Source organism: Balaenoptera physalus (assembly GCF_965194825.1).
Source record: "Balaenoptera physalus genome assembly, chromosome: 3".
Taxonomy (NCBI): domain Eukaryota; kingdom Metazoa; phylum Chordata; class Mammalia; order Artiodactyla; family Balaenopteridae; genus Balaenoptera; species Balaenoptera physalus.
This window is the reverse complement of record NC_138890.1, coordinates 28,235,787-28,255,860: the sequence shown is the minus strand read 5'-3', so window position 1 is coordinate 28,255,860 and position 20,074 is coordinate 28,235,787. Positions and strand designations below refer to the sequence as shown.

The window sequence follows — 20,074 nt, the reverse complement described above, 5'->3', positions numbered from 1 at the left end:
GAGGCTGATGAGTGTTATAAGGGAGACTTAGTGAAGGCAGACTTGTATAGAACCTGATGCTGGAGGGCATCAAGTCTAAGGCAATTCCCGAGGGTGTCGTGACAGCGATTCCTCTTGGAATCCAGCAGAGATGGCTTGAATCCCAACTTCTCTACTTGGCAAGAGGCCAGTGTACACCTCTCAGCTCATCTGTACAGATTTATAGGAATGATAATAGCTAACATTTATGGGGCACATCATCTGCCAAGCCCAATGTGATGCATTATCTCACTTAACCTTCAAAAGAAGACAGAAAGCAGCTATTATTACCCTCATAAGATAGCTGAGGACATCTACAGCTAAACCAGCGATGGAGTAGAACTCAAGCCCAGGCAGTTTCAGTCCAGAGTCTGACCTTAACCACAATCCTAGTCTGTGAAAATTAAACACAAACAAGGGCTGCAAATCACCTAGCCCGGTGCCTGGCACATAGGCGGAAAAATGCCTTTCAACCCTCCCTCTCTCCCCACGCAGTAGTGCTAGTCACAACCTGCTTGGCATCCAGAACCGTCTCTGCAGGAGCCTAGCCAGAGACTACAACTCCCAGGATGCACCAGGCGGAGAAACTGGCCAATCAGGAAGCCCGGTCTCACTTCCACTGCCGGGTCTCCCCACTTAGTAGCCAGAACTTCGGTGACGGCTGGCGCGGTGGGTACCGACGGGGTCAGGGTTGTGGGCTGCCCAGGGTTACCCAATTTTAAATAATCTTAATCCAGTTTTGGTGTGTGGGCTGGAGGTGAAGACCGTTGACATGTCCAGGCTGCCTCAGGTTCCATCTTCAGCCGCCAAGCGGGGCGGGTCGCCAGGTCTCTTAGCCCGTGGCTAAGAGCCCGGTTTCCTCAAAGGCATCGTCATCTGTTGGGTCGAGAAGGAGCGGTTGTCTGGGCGGCTCCAGGCAGGGCCGGTGGTCAAGGCTGCCGAGCACGTTTCGCGTTGTCCTGATCAGGTTTGGGAGCCTGAGGACTGCGGAAACTTCGAGGTTGCCTCTGGCTCCATCTTCAGGCCCCAGACTGTGGCCCCCTAAGGCCTGGGGCTCCTCACGCGTGTCACGCCGAGGAAGAGGACTTGGCCTTTAGAAGGAAAACTTCAGGGATAATAATCGCTCCTCAGGGGGAGGGCCTGGCCTCCTGGCCTCTGGCCCCGGGTTAGTGCCTAAGCTGCATTCCTGCCTTCAGTCTGTGGTATCGTGGCCTCCGACCCCCTATTCCCTTGGCCCCCGAGCCTGGTCTCCACTTCCCACCTCCTGGGGAAGCACTGTTTGACCAGCCTCTCCTTTCTCTGAGTGATGTCCTGACCGAGCTCCCTGGGGAAGGCTTGACCAGCTCTGGCCTCGCTCTGGTCCGCTGGGGTCCCCTTGCCACTCTGGCCTCTGACCCCACCCCACCTACGGGCACCAGAGGGCCCTGGATAACCAGACCCCAGAGTGGAGAAGGTCAACTTTCTTGGGCATTTCTCCATCCATTTAGTTTCTACTTACCTCTTGGTTTTTACTTGTATTTTATTTTTACCTTCATATCTTTAAGATTCTTTAATTGCACCATCCCCACCCTACCTCCTTTATTTTTTTTAATCATCTTTCCTTTCTCCTCAAACCTGGATCTTTGGCTTTGCCATACCCAAGTAAGATAGCTGCCATTCCATTTTCAGTGCCTAGGGGCTTGTAGGTGGATGCGAAGTGTAGTTTCTTCATTGTCTGGAGATGAAAAAAATTTATTTCCTTTACAGTGGCTCTGAAGTGAGTGAAATAGGATAAATTCCCCCGACTCAGGAAAAGGCAGAGGCAAGGAATTGATTTCAAGGTTAGTTTGTTTTCAGTTTTTGGGCAAGCAGCCTCACATGTAACTGCCCACCTTCTGGAGCTGTGTGCACTAATTGTGGTTTATTCAAGTTATTTTGAGTTATTTGAATGGCTAAGGTTAGCTTATCACCTAGAAACATCTCTATATATTTATATCTGACACAATTGGCTAAATATATGTACTTTATATATAACATAGTAACACATTGATTTACACATTTCAGCTAAATTAAAATGTGTGTTGCCCTAAATCCCAAAGCTAAAATAGAAGTGGCCATGTTGCCATCTTTGTAGTCAAGGAATTATAATCAAATCTTATTTTAAGCTTTACTATGTACTTAAAGAAACCGTGTATGGACCCTGTCATTCAAGCGTAAGTTAGAAAAAGGTGCTGACTTACATAAACAAAATTAGAGAAGATCTTATATGAGATTGCTAAATTGTAAGGTAGTTTATAAATGCTGAGGCTTTCTGAAACGGGGACATCTGCATTTCCATTGTAAGGGCCCCATCTTGTGGATATGGTTTGATTAAAGAAGACACCTCATCCTAAGAATTCCAGTTACAGGTGTTTTCAGTTGGACAAATATTAAGTTGATTCCTTCGTATGTTAGAATTCTAGCCATTATAGTCTCTCTAAAGAGACTATAATTTCACAAATATTTTAGTTCTGAAATAACAGATTTTTCCTTTTAGAAATGCTGAAAATTTAAGTATTTTTAAAGTATACATAAATACTCCTGATTTATACATTGTTTTTGTTTCTCTTTTAAAATCAGATGTTTGACAATAATGTTACCGACCATAAGCCAAATGTGGAAGCCATAATTAAAAATATTAACACAATTTCTATGGAGTTGAAGAAAATGAAAGGTAAGTATGGAATCACTGAATTAAAATGTTTGCATGTCATTGTTATAAAATAAACAGTAGAGTCAATTTGTGCTTCTGTTGGGGTGTAACTGAATTTTGCCTACTAATTAGGATTTTTCTATTTCTTAAGAAGTGCTTACACTGTAATATGAACTAGATCTCTGAAGATGCATTATGTTTGAGCATTGACCTGGAGGTTAGCAGACTTGAATTTTCATCCCTGAATCCATTAATCATTACTAAGCCCCTAAAGTTCCCTCCAAGTCAAAACTTGTAAGTTTGCTTGATTGTGTGAATTAATGGTTCTAGTAGGATTAGATCTTATAGGTTATGATGTTTAGTCACTCACCTTAGAGACATATTCTGTAATTTTATCCCAGGCATGTAAAATTTCCGTGATTGAATATTTCACCTATTCTTGACCAAACATTTCCTATGTTGGGAAACTCTCTATATCACCAGTCAATCTATTCCATCTTAGACAATTCCTCTTCATGGACTAGCTGAAATCTTTTTCCCTATTTCTTTCATCCATTGGTCCTATTTCTAACCATGAAAACCACTGAATATGTAGTGGTTATTCTTATGAAAACCTTTGATATTTGAATGCAGTCTCTGTGTCAGTTATGAGACCTTCCTACAAGTAACAAAATACCAATTTAACATGGCTTATACAATATGGAAGATAATAAGAAGATCCAAGGTTGGGCAGCCCTAAAGCTAACTCAGAGTTTTAAAGACTTCATCAGGTACTAGGTTCTTTCCATATTTCTGCTCTGTTATGTTCACTCTGTTTGTCACTTCCCATGGTCATTACCTGCAGACATGACCGTATACAGACACTATCTCTGCCTGTGTCTCTTATATAAGCCTTTCTCCAGATCCCTCCAGCGCATTTCCCCTTCCCTTTCATTGGCCAGATTTGTGCCACATGTGTATCCTACAGCAGCCACCACCAAGGGGAACAGACCAATTTGGACCAGTCAGGACTTACTGCTGGTGCTGGGGAAAGAATCACCTCAAGTGCAATCAAGCTGTGCCCCCAGGAAGAAGAGGGGAGTGGCTGTTGCTTAGGCACCAAATAGTTGGTGCCTGTTATGCTTTTCCTATGTGTTTTCCCAAGCATTTCCCAGACTTTGATCTGGGAACACTGCTGTCTCAGAAGATGTTAGTAGATGGTGTGCAATAAAAATGGAGTCCATCAACTGATGATCAGATAAGTTTGGGAAGGGCTTTATGCTATATAATTCTCTCACAAATTCATGGTACATATTAAGAGAGGCTCTGAGGAGTCTGATATAAAGGAATCAGGTTAGCTCTGCTTAATTCATCATCTCTCAAAATCAATCTAAACACTACGGCAAGGATTATGTTTCTAAAATGTAAATCTGCTGAAAATGCTCGTTGGCTCACCATTGTCCTCAGGATAAAGTCCAGACCTCCTAGAATGGACTGTAAGACCTTGAGATCAGGCCCTGCCTACCTCTCCAGTCTGTTACCTCATTCTTTATTCCCTGCACGTTCTGTGTTCCAGTCACATTGAACTATCTGCATATCTACACATTTGCTCTTTTTTGTGCCTGTGCCTTAACACATGCATATCCTCCTGCAATGCCTACTGTTGCACCCCTACCTCCACCCCACCAGGTTAACTGCTACTTATTAGTCAAGGTTACTTACAGTGGAAAACTATTTTTTAAGCCAGTATATCATTTCTTCTACCTTTTCATATTACCTATCACACTGTATTGTAATTGCATGTCTACTTACTTTTCCTATCCCTGCTCATCTGTAAGCTCCTTAAGGGTATACCTAGCACTTAACACAGTGCCTTTATATAATAGGCTCTTGAAAAACATTGATTAAATGAATAATTGGTTCCAGATGCTTGCACTCATGTAAAACAATTAGAGAAGCTTTAGATTCTTCTCAAACTTTATTATCTAACTGTTCTGGTTTGGGGATTATTCTTTCATGAAGTAAAATAAAATAAATATGATCAATGTGTTTCTGAAAAGTTGTGGGGTAGGGCAGGCAGTGAAGATACAAGACTTGTAGAGCTAGACTAGGAAGGTAGACTTCTGGTAAACAGGGAAGATTAAACGAACACTGTTACCCCCACTTTCTCCCAAAAGTAATAATATCAATAGCTAACACTTATAGAATTTACCATAATCCAGATACTCTTCCAAGAGCTCTACATAATGGACTCAATCGTCATAACAACCTTATGAGGTAGGAAATAATACCATTGGCATTTACAGATACAGAAACAGATATAGAGAGGTTAACTAACTTTCCCAGAGTTACACAACGAGTCACTGGTAGACCTGAGATTTAAATTTAAAGTCCTGCAAGTTGAGGGAAAGAGTAGTACTAAAAACAAGGGTCTTAAGACAAAGTTTACATGTTGAGTTACAAGACCCGCAGTGGGGAAACCCACTTGGCTACAAGACATTGGCAGCCAGATTTATACCCTCAAGCAGATTTTTCTTTCAGGAATCTGACCAGCCTAAGAGAAAAGACCTAGATACTGATAGCAGAGGTTCCTCCAACAAAATACCCAACCAGATCACCCCACAATATAGACCACCATGGGCAAAGGACTTCCAATTGTCTTTTTAGTACCATAGTCTTAAATACGAGCAGACAAGTATGGAAAACAGATATTTGAGGAAAGCATCTAATGTGAAAAGCAGAGACAAAACCAATAAATAGATTCAATCAACGGGGAAGAAACAGATTAAACTCCAAGAAACTATCATTAATATCCACAGAGAAGTAAGAGAAGATGCTATGTTCATGAAAAAGGAACAGGATACTATAAAATATATTTAGAGAACAAAGTTAAAAGTGTGACGGAAATAAACTCTGGAGAAGGGTTTAAAGATAAAATGAAGAAAATTCGAGTGTAGAGCAAAAACACAGACAAGGAAGTCCAACATCCAATAAATAGGAGTGCTAGAAAGAAAGAACATAGACAATGGATGGGGAGGAAGTCATTAAAGAAATAATCTGAGAAAATTTTCCAGAGCTGAAGGATATGATTTTTTACAATGAAAGACCCCATCACAGTAGATTGAAAATAGACCCATACTAAAAAACAATACTACGAAATTTCAGAACACTGGAAGAAAAAAAGATTCTTAAATCTTCTAAAGAGAAACAATGACTAAGAATTAGAATTGTATGACATTTCTCCATAGACACACTGGAAGCTAAAAGAAAATGCAGCAGTGCCTTTGGAAATCTGAAGAAACATGATGTCCAACCTAGATTTCTATAGCCAGTCAATCTATTAAGCATTGGTGTAGAGAGAGAAATTTTCAGACATAAATTTCCCCACCTCAGGAAGTTACCTAGGTTGCATTCCACCAAACAAAGGAGTAGACCAAAAAAAGAGAGACCTGAGATTCTGGAAAAAAGATATTCCACATAAGGGAGGGGATGAAAGGAGACCCTAGGATAATGGTGAAGGGTGTTCCCAAGATGTGAGCTGTACAGCAGTCCTAGAGAGCTGTCAGTCCAGACTAGAGCTGATCAGACGGCACTAGGAGAGGAGAGGCTTTCAACAATAGAATAGTCAAGGCACTTGACTATACTGAGAGGAGATTTACCCAACTGCAGAAATTTGGGATATATCCATGATAATTAAGCAATGAAAATAGGAAACAATTATTAACTGTGGTTGGGTGGTAGCTTGCAGGAAGGGAAACATCACGTAAGACTCAGCTGTAAAGATTATATAATCAAGAAAAATTTAAACATTAAATATTGAGCTAAGAAAAATTGTCCTCAAGTACAGTGGGGGAATGGGTATAAGTGAAAAGAGCTATATCTTAATCTTCTGTGATCAGAAGCAAATAGATAATACCTAAAATTGAAAAAAAAATATGCATGCCATTTAGAGATATGGAGGTTAAATACCACCCCTCCCAAAACAAACAAACAAACAAAAAAACACAGAAGAGAACCACAAAAGCAACAAAAACAAAATGGGCTCCAAAAAAGTTAAAAGTGGTTGCCTCTGGGAGAATAGGAACTGCTATTTTTTGCAACATGCCTTATTTGATTCTTTATACTATGTGCATGTATAACAGATAAAAATAGTAATTTTAAAAATACATAAATTTGCATAAATCAAATTGCAATTTAGTAAGATAACTGACAATTTGAGCTAAAGAGCCCTTCTAGTAAGTTTCTATATCATGCTTATTTTGTAGTATATAAATTTGACTCTAAGTCAAAATTGGGCACATCTGAATTGTGGTTTGAGCAATAATCACTTAAAAGAAAGCTAAATTAAGAATTAGGAAATAGCTCCTTAAAGTAATAATAGTTGCCTATGACATATGTGCTACAATATAATGTCTTCTATTATTTTGTTTTACACAGAGCTCTCCCAGTTACTGCTTTGTGACCTGACCCTATGTTTTAGTCATCCCGTGAAGACGGATGATTTAAAGGAAACAGAAAGAAACAACCCCCTCTTTGAAGAGTCTAAAATGTCAGATGTATCTCTTGCTTCTGACAGCTTTTTAATCTGATTTTTTATTTACTTGTTGTGAATTTATAACTTTTTATTGTTGAATTAACACATACCTAGGAGAATTGAGTTTACTAATATATTTAATATAATAAAAAACAAAATAAAAATATGTTGAGTTGTAAAGAATCATTTCATGCTCTTGAAGGCTATTATTTTCTTGTTTTAATGTTTCAAGGAATGGCTAATTTATTTCATTAATGGCAAGAGTATGACATAGGAAATTGGCTATGAGGCACTGCTTATCCTTTACCCTATGCTTGAATTTGGCTTAGGTTGAAAGAGAGTTACTCAATTATAAATGTATGGTATGAGTTTATATTAATCAGATCTCTCCTGGTAGCAAGTGCCAAAAGCAACTCAAGCTAGCTGAAGCATTTATTGGGTCATGTGACTTGGAAGTCCATGGTTGGGATAGATTTCAGGGCCTCCACTAATTCATCAGATGTCTCTATCCTGGTTCTGTTTCTGTACATTGGCCTCATCCTCTCCTGTTAAAAGCTGATTTCCTCCATATGCCAGGTAGAAGGGGGTAGAGGTATGGTAGACAACTCCAGGTGTACAGCATTATCTTTTGGGGATCCCAGAGAAAAGAGATCTTCTCTGTCTCAGTGTTTAACATTCCAGGGAAAGATCCTGATTGGCCCAGCTTTGATTAAGATGGGTCCTGAGCAACTGTGTTTGGTGAGGCTGGTATCATATGCCAGGTCTGTAGCAAAGGAGAGACCCCACCAAAAGAACAGAGTTGCCATGGCCTGAAGAAGGGGAGAAAGAATGCTAGTCATAAAAACATCAGATACCACTCATTTCAGTCATTGAAGTGGAATAGGTTTTAGTTTTAGGATACCTTTATTCTAAAACTTCCTAATTTCTGTCCCTTTCCACCAACAAAAACTTAAAATAATAAGCGTTTACCTTGTAAACATAATTCACTACTATATAGTTGCTTTGAAATCTACCATGTCCTTCATTTTAGATATTTTTGAACATAAAGTATAGAATACCATGAAGCAAGACACAAGGTCAGCAGAACTTGTAGTGTTTTCTATCCATTACCCAGCACCTAGCTCAGTGCACAGAATAGGCATGACGTAAACACTTGTTGAATATCCTATGAATAAACAGCTAAATGAATGCAAGATTTTCAGCTTTAGAATTCCTGAGGTCTGGACCCTAATTTGAGAATTTCCACTTTCTAAGGATGAAGTTTTGTGAAGCATCCTTTTTATCATCGATTAAAAGTCTCCACATGCTCATTATCTTAGCAAATCGTGCCAGTGGTCTTTCTATTAGCTCATGAAAGTGAAGATGCAAGATATTCTTTGTGACTCGGAAAACTCGTAGATTAAACAGAGAAGCCAAAAATTTTTGTTAATAAAAGTTGTGGGGACTTCCCCGGTGGCACAGTGGTTAAGAATCCACCTGCCAATGCAGAGAACACGGGTTCAAGCCCTGGTCTGGGAAGATCCCACATGCCGCGGAGCAACTAAGCGCATTGCTCCACAACTACTGAGCCTGTGCTCTAGAGCCTGCAAGCCACAACTACTGAAGCCTGCGTGACACAACTACTGAAGCCCGCGTGCCTAGAGCCCATGCTTCACAACAAGAGAAGCCACCGCAATGAGAAGCCCGCGCACCACAACGAAGAGAAGTCCCCGCTCACCCCAACTAGAGAAAGCCGGCACGCAGCAACAAAGACCCAATGCAGCCAAAAATAAATAAATAAATAAATAAATTTTAAAAAAAGTTGTGGAATAACAACTAAGGCCTCAAAGGGGAAAACTTAACTAAATGCGAGGTTTTCATTTTGTGAAATGCCTACTTCTTTTTGTTAAATGAGATATGTAGGTTGAAGGAAAGAAGTGAATTGCTTTGAAGAATTTATAAAGCCTTTTGGGGAAGGGTGAAGAGAGGGCTTTATGACAGTTGTCAGGGGGATAAAAATAGAAAAAAGGTATCTAATTGGAAAGCCTGATCAAATTTTTCCATGTATATGTACATTGCTTTTTCATCTTCCCAGGAAGACTTTGGTAAAAATCTACATCACTTGATGATGCTTTGGAGTTGGGTAGGGGTGGAGGAGGTAGGGTGTGGGTGTCGGTTGTGATGAAATTAAATCCGGGTGTATATGACACCAAAGTCTCATCTCTAAATTTAAAATGTTTTCTTTTGGTATTTGTCACTTAAATTTGCTTTCAAACAGAAAAATAATAGTGTGAATGAAATAAAGTCAATAAAGTTGTTTTAGGAACCAAAAAGTGAAGCAAAAGGCAAATTAATTTTAATTCCAGGAAGTTATCCCAACTGCATTTATCTTTTTCATTAAAAAAGTATACAAAAATCCCCCCAACAAAAACACCAAATAAGTATGAAACACTTTTGAAGCCTCTTAAACTATTGCTCTTGAGAAATTAAATTTTAGTAATTTTCAAATTGTACATATAAAACTGATGATTGCTTTGAATGGTAAAGGATTGACTATTTAAAAAATCAGTTTTACGTGTTACCAAAAGCTATTACCATTTCAGTGTTTTGAAACTTACCCCACATTGTTTCTGTAGGTATGTAAACTACTGTACTTGGAAATGGGTGTTCAAATACACATCTTTTTAAAATGAATTATTACAGTGCACTACTAGACTTCAAGTGTGAACATTATTACTCATGCACTTTGCAAATATTGAAGAAGAATAAATAAATTATGGGATCTTTGACAGTCTTCATTTCAAACACTTTCTTAAGCGAAAGGACAAAGCCCTTGTGTTCGTGTTGAGGGGTTCAAATCAGTCCTGAGTGTTAGACGGTTCACCAAGGTTGACTGATCTTCCCAGGCTGGGACAGAGGCAGGAGGAAGGTTCACTTGCTTGGCTAACTTGCTAGGGATAACCTGCAGAGTACGTTAATGTGCACTGGTATCTGGAACCTCGGTTCTTCCCGTCAATGAGCAGAAGTGGCATTTTCCTGAAGTAGTCGATAATATCTGACACAGACAGAAAGTCCTGAAAGATTCAAAATAGGGAGATAAATCAACATTGGAATAGGTAGTGTGAATTTCACTCTCAGTTTTTTTTATCTGCATAATATCCTACATCTTGAAGTATGAGGATCATGGGGAAAAAACATGTAAAATTTGGCAAATATTTTAATGATTTCTGCTACAGAACTTTGAAAAAATAATTCCTCACCAATATCCAGCAAACCTTGGATAAAAGACAAGTATGTATTTAGGTATATATATTTTTAACCTCATATAGGGAATTATATATATTATAGAGATAGAGAGAGGGAGAGTCTAATTATGATAGCCTTACCTTAGGATCGTTCTGTCTGTGGTTTGGTTTTGGTTTTTGTATCCCTACTTTACTCTAAATCACGAACAATGTTAGGAGGTATAAGGAATCAGGAGGTCAGACAGCGTTGCCGGTGTCTGAAGATGCATAATAGTTCCTTCATGATCTCTGCCGTGTCCCCACTGCCACCTCCACACTCACTTGCTCTGTAGCAAGTCTTTGCATTCATTACCTGGATCACCCTATCCCTGATGGTCAGACTGGGAAACCCCCATCCATCCATCTAGATACGGGTCAGAGGTCACTTGGTACCCCAGACAGAATTATGCACTTCCTCCAAGACTACTCTGCTAGGTGCCTCCCTCCAGGGCAACTGCAATGAGTGGTTTGTATTTGTGTGTTTCCACACTAGACCAATAGAAGTCCTGGAGGGCAGACATCTCTGCTTCTATAGGACCTATGCAGCTCTACCCATGCTGAACCAGTGATTCAAACATGTGACCAAAATCATGTGGGGTTTTTTTTTCTACTGGTTTACATTACCATAACTTAAAAATATTTGGAGTGAAGTGGAAGTTATGGGTAAGTTGTTTCTCATTCTGGAAATGTTTGATTCAGCTGATCCTCCTCCTGGAAATTTGAACTTAAAGTACATGTTTGGGGCATTAAGTTTAGCTATAGTTTCCTTTGCAAAAAGCAGCCGGGAAAGGTTTCCTTCACACCAGTTGTGATAACTACCCCAAAAGCGACTAGCATAAACCTTGAAAAAAATAGAGGAAAATGTCTTTGGCAATATGGCCACCTTCATTGGCCTTACTTCCATTTTTAGTAAGCAATGACCCAAGTCATTTTTCCAGATGTCCATTTAAGACACAGCCCTATAAACACACTGTAATCTTATGTTAAAATTATGTCACAGAAGTGACTTAATTCACCTCTGTGTCACAGAAGGGACTTGCCTTTGGCACCATCTAACTGGATTTTTAAAAATTTAAATGCTAACATACATGTATTTTTTAAGTTACACATGTGATTTTAGACTATTTGGAATAAAAGATATAAGTAGCAGAGGTAGATACTGTTACCATTTTATTTCCTTCCAGTAAATGAAGGGCTTCACTAATGTGACTTAACTCTAAAGTTGCCAGGCAGTATGGACCCCAAAAGAATGCTACAGCAAGGTTCCATGTAGGTAGGTATGCAGAGAGGCATAAGTAGAGAATTGGGGGAAATTTTACAACTAGAAGTCCTTACCTCTTTCCCTCGGAGTCCAGTTCCCAGCAAGTAAACTTGGCTTTCCTCCTGATAACGGATCTGGATGTTGTAAACTTTATCTTTGTACAACACCATGAGGACATATGGATTGGTTATTGTTTTTCTAGAGCTGTCTCTAACCAGGAAAGTGCCATCCTAAAAGGATAAATTCTTGTTATTATGGGAGCAGCAAAAGTCAATACTCTTGTTGCCTGTGAGAGCAGTAGACAAGCTTCTAGGGATCTGGGAACCTACCAGTTGACAATTCAGTGAACAGTTAGTTCCCCAAACAGCTGCAGTCCCATGTGGCATGGATTTCTTGGTTGTCAAGAAAGAGGCAGCAGAGATTATGTTAGGGAAATTTCCAAATTTCAAAGAGACCTCTTTGAAGTCTCTTGATGAAAAGGAATCTCTTTTTCAGTAATAAAACAAATGATAGATGGTTGAGTGGATAAAGGGCCAGCAAAATAAGGACTTTTTGTTGGTTAACTAAAGATATATCTTCCTACTGCTGAGAGCTATTTCCCTAACTCTTTCTTTCCACAGTCAAAGTCAGAAAACACCCAAATTCCTAAGAAATTTACCCATTTTAAAACCTCATGGTATCCAGGTACAGTGTTTTGTCATCAAACACCTTAACAAAATCCAGTGTGGACCATCTGTGTTCTTATCTCCCTTTTTTTCCTGATATTTACCAAAATAGTATTGTGATTTGTCCTGTACTTTAAAATTTCATTCCATAAATTAGCTACATGATATTAATACTATAAAGATCTAATATTAAAATAAAATGAATTAGGAAGGACTCATTTCAATTACTCCCTCCTCTGTGTACTGAATCAGGATGGTTCTAAATAGCCATCAATCTGCAATAATGGCTTTCCTTTGTTCTTTTTATTCCAGGTTGATTGAGTAAATTCTAGCTGGAACATCTCTGTTGAACAAATATACGTGTGGACCAGCGATTCATAGCCCTGGCTTCACTTTAGAATTTCAAGTTTGGAAGACTTCCAGAGCCCACACAGCACCCCTGACTAATTAAATCAGAATCTCTCCAAGTGAGACCAGAATCAGAATTTTTTAAGGCTCCCCAGGTGATTTAAATGTACAGCCAAGCTTGAGAACTACTGTTGCAGTCTCGAGATGTGAAAGATGTGAAAGATGAAGGATCTTTGCTTTCCTGTCTCTGATATATAGATTTAAGGTTAATATTTAGCACTGGAAGACAGGAAATCTGGTTTAAGACCTTTCATATTAAATGACAGCTAGAAATTTCTAGGGGAAAGGACAAAAAATTGCTGTTGTCTCTCTCAGTACGGGTCCCTTCACATTGATGTGGATCAAGAGGAAGATGGAACCGATAAGACATTGGAAATTTGGGGGAAAGAGAGTCTCCTTTTGATGCTGTGTGATTCCTGTGAAAAGATGGACCATTTTAGTTAATAAAATCTCCTAAGATTCTGCCAGCCAAATGACTACCTTAATTTAGATTTTTTCCCCAGGGTCCTGAGAGTCTGGTAGGACACTGGTAGGTGGAAAGCTGGCACTAATTGGCCCCCTTGGTATAACAGCATGAATGGCACCCAGCAGAATTCCTAGCCTATAACTGGTACTCAGTAAAAGTCAGTTCCATTTCTTTCCTTCCATTAATATTTATAACTACTTAAAAAATAAACTTTAGCACAGTACCTGGTTTATCTTTCTAAGAGCCGCTTCTGCCTCTATTCGGGTAATATAAGAAACGTACCAGTCTTCATTTAATGAATTCTGAAAATGTAAATTTTTAAAAATGGTATAAATTTTGCAGTTACATATGTAAGTGAAAAGAAAAGCCTCCAAGTAATCATTACCCTAAATCACCACCTCAGTTCCATGAAGTTTGAAGCATTTATTTTCTTAATTTGAATATAGAATCATTCAGGTGAGGATAAATAGAAGATATTTTGTGTGAACTGCTTTTTTTCATGACACTAGTTGCAAAGGTAGCAGTGAATAAGCATTTCATATATAATGAAGCCTCTAATCAGGAACGATATAGATGTAATAATTTCTTCAGTGTAGTATAATAATATATTTACTGAAAAAAACTAGGTTAATGAGCAGTTAAGTGACTTATGCAATGTCATAAACCAAGAAACAGATGGAAAACAGGATTATTTTTCTCATTGTTTAATGCAAAACACACATTTGCCATTGGAAGAGGAACGCCAAGGAAAAAAGAACATATTATTTTTCGAGTCCTCCTCTTGATATTTTTCACTAAAAAAATTAAGACTAATAGAAGATAAAAGAACAAGAGAGTATTCAGTGGGAGTTTCTGATGATTCATTTACTGGGGTAGAAATAAAATACAAACATATGCTTTATATTACCTCTTCTTCCGAAGGGCATGGTAGCTGAGGTTTGTTTGGAGCTGGCGAGGGAAAGCTCCTGCCTTCAACTCTGGGAGGTGGCCTGTTGCTAGGGCCTTCAAAAGTAGAGCATTTTGAAAGTTCATTTACTTTAAGCAATTTTTCACTTGTCATAACACATTTCCCCCCCAAAATGCCCTTGCAGTTATTCCCAGCAGTTAACATTTCAAGAAACCACAGCTTCAAATATAATTTTCGGGACTTCCCTGGCAGTCCAGTGGTTAAGGCTCTGTGCTCCCAATGCAGGGGGCACGGGTTCGATCCCTGGTCGGGATCCTGCATGCCGCACAGCCAAAAAAAAAAAAAAAAAAATGTCACTTGTTCGAAACCACAAGGGCTGTTCAGGCCCTATTCTGTAGCCAGGCCAGTGAAATTTTGAGACACTACCACACATTTGAGTGATTGCTTAATTGGGCACGTTACATATATACCACCCATGTGATAACAGACAATGTGGTGATAAAATAATTATGTTCTCATTGTTTTCACAAAAAGAAATTTGTTACCCAAGATGAGGTGAAGTTACCTTAAGAATATTTTTAGCTTTTAGAACCAGAGTTTACTATCTGCTGTTCTTTACCAAATTTTCTACAGAGGTAGAACGGTTCAACTCCCATAGAAAGCCCCACCAACTATCTGATCAATCAGGAAGTCTGTATTGGGTTCTATAAATTACCCAGCACTTGTGCTTCGCCTTCTCTAACACCTTTTTTTCTTGTTGACAGTTTCCTGAAACTTTCCAAGAGAATGTGTTTCAGGAAAGGTTTGAGTTTGTTGATTTATAATTGCCAAGGCTGTCTCCTGTGTGCCAGAACAGCTGTTAAAGGCTGGGAAATTCTGCGAGTTGAATGTTCTCTTAATAATTCATGCATCATTCATTTGTTCATTCAACAGACATTTATTCAGCACTACTCTGTCCAGGCCCCGAGTAAGGCACCTGTGTATGCTACCTTTCATTCTCACAGCAACCCCGCAAGGTGGGTGTTATCTTCTTTTTTGAATATCAGGAAACAAAGGCTCAGAGAGTCTAAACAAAGCATGTGCTCTTAGTGGCAGCACCAGGACTTGAACCTTACTGTGCTTAAATGAGAATTCCAGGGGGACCCAGTATCACCCAGGCTCAGGAATATGCATTTAACAAGCACTCCAGGTGGTTCTGCACCAGGGCTGTTACTCCATCTGCAATACACCACAAGGGGCAAGCTGCCTGCCCCTGGGCCATTGAGAGAGGAGAGTTACTTGGGAAGAGCCAGAGTCTTCCCAGCCATGTCACCTAGATTATTTGAGATGATGTTCCCTGTTTCTAAATAAGCAGATCAGGGTAGCCTGAGCTGCTGATCTTCCTTCTTAAGGCTCCAAGAACCTGAACAAGACCTTCCCCGTGCCCACCTTTGCAGTCCAACATGGCAGGCACTTTTATAGCGTTTGTTGAATGAATGAAATCTAGCTACATGGGAAAGTAATATAATCAAGGCCTATAGTGCATGGCTGTTTTAGAGTTGAGGAATTATTCTCTTTCTGCTTCTGCACCTGCAGGCCAGCACTACAAAGTCACTATTCATGACAGACAATATACTGCTTTTCATTGCAGTCACCCATCACCCTTAACATCTAGATCCTCAAGGGTTTTGGACAATATACAGCACATCCTTTATCTTCCTGACCTTGGGACAGCCAGTGGAGGATTAGACTGAGGGCCAGGTGTCCTGGTACTCTTAGGAGAAAAGGATTCAATTTTGATTAAGGTAGTAAAGTAAGCCCTCTGCATCCACAGGTTCCACATCTGTGAATTCAACCAACTGCAGACTGGTTCAGCCAGTGGGTTGGTTGAATCTGTGGATGTGAAGCCTGTGGATGTGAAGGTGTGACGGTGCTACGTCATTTTACACAAAGAACTTGAACATCCTTGGATTTTGGTATCTGTGGGGTCCTGAAACCAATCCCCCTCCCATATTAGAGGGATGACTCTATTCCAAAAAAATTAACCAAACTGTTTATATTAATAATCCCCATCACCAACTCATAAAAGCAGGAGTCTGTGGAATTCACTTTGTGAGATACTGCTATAAGTGAAGTGTCTGAAGCTCAGATGCCCGCAGGGGCCATGCAAGGAACACAAAGTAGGTTCACAAAATAATGAGTTGTGGACACTGGAAAATTGAGGGGTGTGTGTGGAGGAACTGTGGAAGCCATATAGTGAATATGGACACTATATCCTCAGATGCTTAGGAATCATTGAAAACGTAGTGGATTTCACTGGTGTCAGCAGTAGGGTCTCACACATACATGGGATGATGTACCCAATTGAATGTAATAGATGTGCTCCTGAAAAAAGATCTACTCTTGAGTTATAATTTAAACTTACTAAAGTAGTTTTCTATTTATAACACATACAGTACTGGTGTTCCTGTATGTGTACCATGAGTGCCAAAAAAATAAAAAGAGTGTTTTGTTTTTTCCTCACAGGATTTTTAAAAGTCTTAAGTCAACCTTTAAAAATTGGGTAATTTCACATCAAAAGCCATATTTCCAGTTTTTCTTGAAAAAAAAATCAGAAAATCTGGTAACACTAGGTGAGTTTCCTAGCATGAGAAAAAAAATCTGTTTACTAGAGTTGGGTGACTTTCCATAGTCATTTGTCAGTCATTCAACAAATATATTTAAAGTGCCTACCATGTGCTAGTTACTTGCAAGTCTTTAAGGATAAAAAATAAACACAGTCTAGTCCTACCTTGTAGGCCTTTGCTTCTACTCAGAGTGGTCCACGGACCACCAATACCAGCATCGCACAGGAACTTGCTAGAAATGCAGAACCTCGGGTCCCGTCCAAGACCCACTGAACTAGAATCTGCATTTTAACACAACTCCCAGGTGATTTGTATGCATTTTTAAAGTCTGAGGACACTCTCAGCAAATACTTATCATGGACACCCAGAGGAGGCATTACTGAAAATGCAGGTCCCCACCCAGACTTACTGTATCAGTATCTTGGGGCCTGGGGTCTCTTCTTAAACGGTATTTTAAACCTCTTCCTCAACTAGCAACACTAGGTTAGATTCATTATAGAAACCAAAACTACAGAGAAAGCCAGCACTATCCTAAGCACCATATAAAAACAGCAGGGAGGAAAAGCTCTTTGTGGGAGGATGAAGGCCAAGGCTGCCTTCCTGAGGAAGTGTGTGTGTGTGTGTGTGTGTGTGTGTGTGTGTGTGTGTGTGTGTGTGTGTGTGTGTGTGTGTGTGCATGTCTGTGGTGTTCTGTGTAGTATCCTATCACTCCAACAGCCTTTGGCACACTGCAGAAACTGAGTGAAGGGCTGGATGAGGAAGTCAGATACTTTTAGGAGACAACAAAACCTTTGCTAAAAGACTTTGGGACAGGTTGACTGTCCAGTCATGATGGCATATTGGCTGGAGTAGACCACTAGAGCCCAGAGTACAAACCTTGATAGAAGTATGGCGGCAGGGAGGCACTCTGCGAAAAACTACTGTTGCTGTGGAGACAGAAAAAGAACGGATTTTAAGTTGGGTTAGGTTTAAGGGGCCAGAGGGGGAGCCTGGACTGGGGAAATGCTGCTTCTTTTGCTATCACTTCCCACTCCCTCCCTGAAACCATGGAAGCAGAGCAAAGAGAAGGAACTTGTTGGACATACTTCACTGCTGTCCCAAGATGGACCATCCCAAAGTCTAACAAGCTTCTCAAGCCAAAAAGCAAAAGCAACAAAAGAACTGTGTAAAGGGCTTTAAAAGCTACTTTAAAAAGTTAGCTGCAATTTGAGGACTTTGAATTTGGAACATGACAGAAGTCCTCTGGGGAGAGGACTTCTCTTTCAGTTAGGAAAATATATTAAATGGGCATGTTGTTTGGGAATGGTGCATCCCCAGGGCCTAGTGGTTTATAAGGAGAGGGGAGGGAGACGAGAAACACAGAGAGGGCTCGGTGGGGCTGCAGCCGACAGAAGCAGCATCTCTGGGGGCTGGGGTGGTGGTGAGGAGGGCCCGAGGGAGGCCCCGAAATGCTGTCTGCTCCACGCTGAGCAGCAATTTCCCTAACCTTTAGCCCAAACCTTCTGTAAAAGTGCTCTGGTCAGAAATCTCGTGCGAGTGTTATTTTGTAAGAATGAAGGATAGGGCTGGGGCCCCAGGTGGGATGAGATGGCATGAGAAAATGACAGACATGGCAGAAGAAGGAAAACAGCTGGAAGAATGAGAGGAAGCAGCAGAAAATCAGAGCAAGAGGCACCCAGGGAAAATGAAAAGAAATTGAGAATCCTTCCAGATATCTGGCAGGGGTGGAGGGGTCTTGCTGGTGGGTGAGTTTTCTCCCATAATTAGGGTGGGGACTGAGCCTCTCCCTTTGGATAGTGAAGGAGAAGATGAGCCCAAAGTGCCGGTGGATGAACCCTCGGGGGCACTACAAGGCAGCCCGACGGCTTATTTATGAGAAACGACCTGAGTCTTCCCCCTGTCCGTGCCTCTGCCTCTGACAGCCTGCCTAATCATGGACGCTGAGAAACACTCTTGCTACTGAGAAAACAGACCTGCTGGGGACAGAGCCTGTGCAGTGAATTCTCCCCATCTGCTAGGTACAAGGTGCATTTTCTCAGTCTTCCCATCCAAGATGCAGGGTGAACTCCAACTAATTCAATTAATTGGGTTTCTTGAGTGTTTGTTTCTTTGTGTTAACTCACAGAGTGAAAACATTCCCTATTTCCTGCCAAAGAGTCCATTCTGTCTGAGGCCATGACAGGGCAGTCAATTCTGTACCCCTCTGACCCCCACGCACAGAGACTCAGAGGACAGCAGTGAGTTAACATATGCGATTCTATATGCTCAGCTTGGTTTTGTTTCTTAAGACCCAAAATGTTCTGAGCCTATGACCAGTGGCTCATTTCTTTCTTTCTCAACCCACCTGACATGCGCTCAGTATCAGTGGCCCCAGACGTAATGCTGGGTTAGAACTGAATGAGGTCAGCACAAACCTTTCTGAGAAGGCTCCGGGCAGGTGAGCTGATGGGAGGGAGTGCTTGGGCGATGGCTTGGTAGATCTTGAAGGGAAGGTGTTGGAGCTCATGGGGAGCAGTGCTGGCTGGGGCAGAGATCTCTGATGTACTTCAGGGGAAAAGAAAAAAGAAAGCAGATTGTCAGGATCCAAGTGTCACAGGAACACCCCAGAACTGCTCCCCAGTTAGAAATAGCTAGTCTAAAGGGAGATACAAAAATCCAAAAGATCAAATGTCATTAGGAAGTGGTAGGTTGGAAGCCCACCCCCCAAGGTTTTTCTAGATGATTTACTGCCTTAGAATGCAGTTTCAAATGCTGCCATTCTATATCATTCTCCATAATACACATTTATTTTATTTTTTTTTTCATTTTTGAAATGTTAACTTGGCAGAAAATTGTCAGTTGGAAACCATATGAATTTCAGAAAAGATTCACAAGTTTTGTTTTATGAAAGCCAAATTTTATGCTATGTCATTCATTCATCTGCAGTTAGTGATCCTTTAACCACATGTGTTAGAGAGCATAAATACTAGAATGTTTTCTATCAAACTGTATATGCAATTTTCAGTTTTGCTGTACTAGTAATTTGCCCTGTTATGCATGAACTTAACAGTTCTCTTTGGTAACCCAGCCAAATAACTCCATTTTATTATAACTATGCAGTATACCAACTGATATACATCTACTTAATACTAATTTTACAATTATAATGGATTCTATGGAGTTTCTGTACTAAATAATTCCATCTGAATGCCTGAGCAGAAAAATGAAGGAATGGGTTATAAGTTGTAAGAAAGCCTTTCTGAACATACCATCATCTTCATCCTGGTAAGGGGAAGAAAAAAAAAGACATTAACCTA

The 20,074-nt window shown here is 40.3% G+C and overlaps 2 protein-coding genes across 2 annotated transcripts in view; one reads left to right on the top strand and one right to left on the bottom strand.

The window, feature by feature from the left end:
• The first annotated feature begins 604 nt into the window (after positions 1–604).
• Positions 605–7,385, top strand: LOC309658231 (uncharacterized protein C5orf58). The gene is made up of 4 exons (XM_082456640.1): positions 605–687; positions 1,765–1,838; positions 2,617–2,710; positions 7,106–7,385. The coding sequence occupies exons 3-4, from the start codon at positions 2,617–2,619 to the stop codon at positions 7,255–7,257; spliced, it is 246 nt and encodes an 81-aa protein (XP_082312766.1). The 5' UTR covers positions 605–687; positions 1,765–1,838; the 3' UTR covers positions 7,258–7,385.
• A 2,130-nt stretch (positions 7,386–9,515) lies between these two features.
• The window catches only part of LCP2 (lymphocyte cytosolic protein 2), a 50,283-nt gene continuing 39,724 nt past the window's right edge, over positions 9,516–20,074 (bottom strand). Inside the window, exons 13-18 of the mRNA XM_082456641.1 lie at positions 19,193–19,314; positions 17,655–17,704; positions 14,173–14,267; positions 13,490–13,567; positions 11,801–11,956; positions 9,516–10,255 (exon numbers count right to left, since the gene is read on the bottom strand). Coding sequence (XP_082312767.1) covers positions 10,133–10,255; positions 11,801–11,956; positions 13,490–13,567; positions 14,173–14,267; positions 17,655–17,704; positions 19,193–19,314 — 624 coding nt within the window. The 3' untranslated portion in view covers positions 9,516–10,132. The remainder of the gene's footprint in view (positions 10,256–11,800; positions 11,957–13,489; positions 13,568–14,172; positions 14,268–17,654; positions 17,705–19,192; positions 19,315–20,074) is intronic.

Coding starts and splice junctions, on each gene's coding strand:
- LOC309658231 (XM_082456640.1), top strand. CDS start 2,617: ATGTTTGACAATAATGTTACCGACCATAAGCCAAATGTGGAAGCCATA. Junction 2,711..7,105: donor GGAGTTGAAGAAAATGAAAG/GTAAGTATGGAA, acceptor TGTTTTACACAG/AGCTCTCCCAGTTACTGCTT.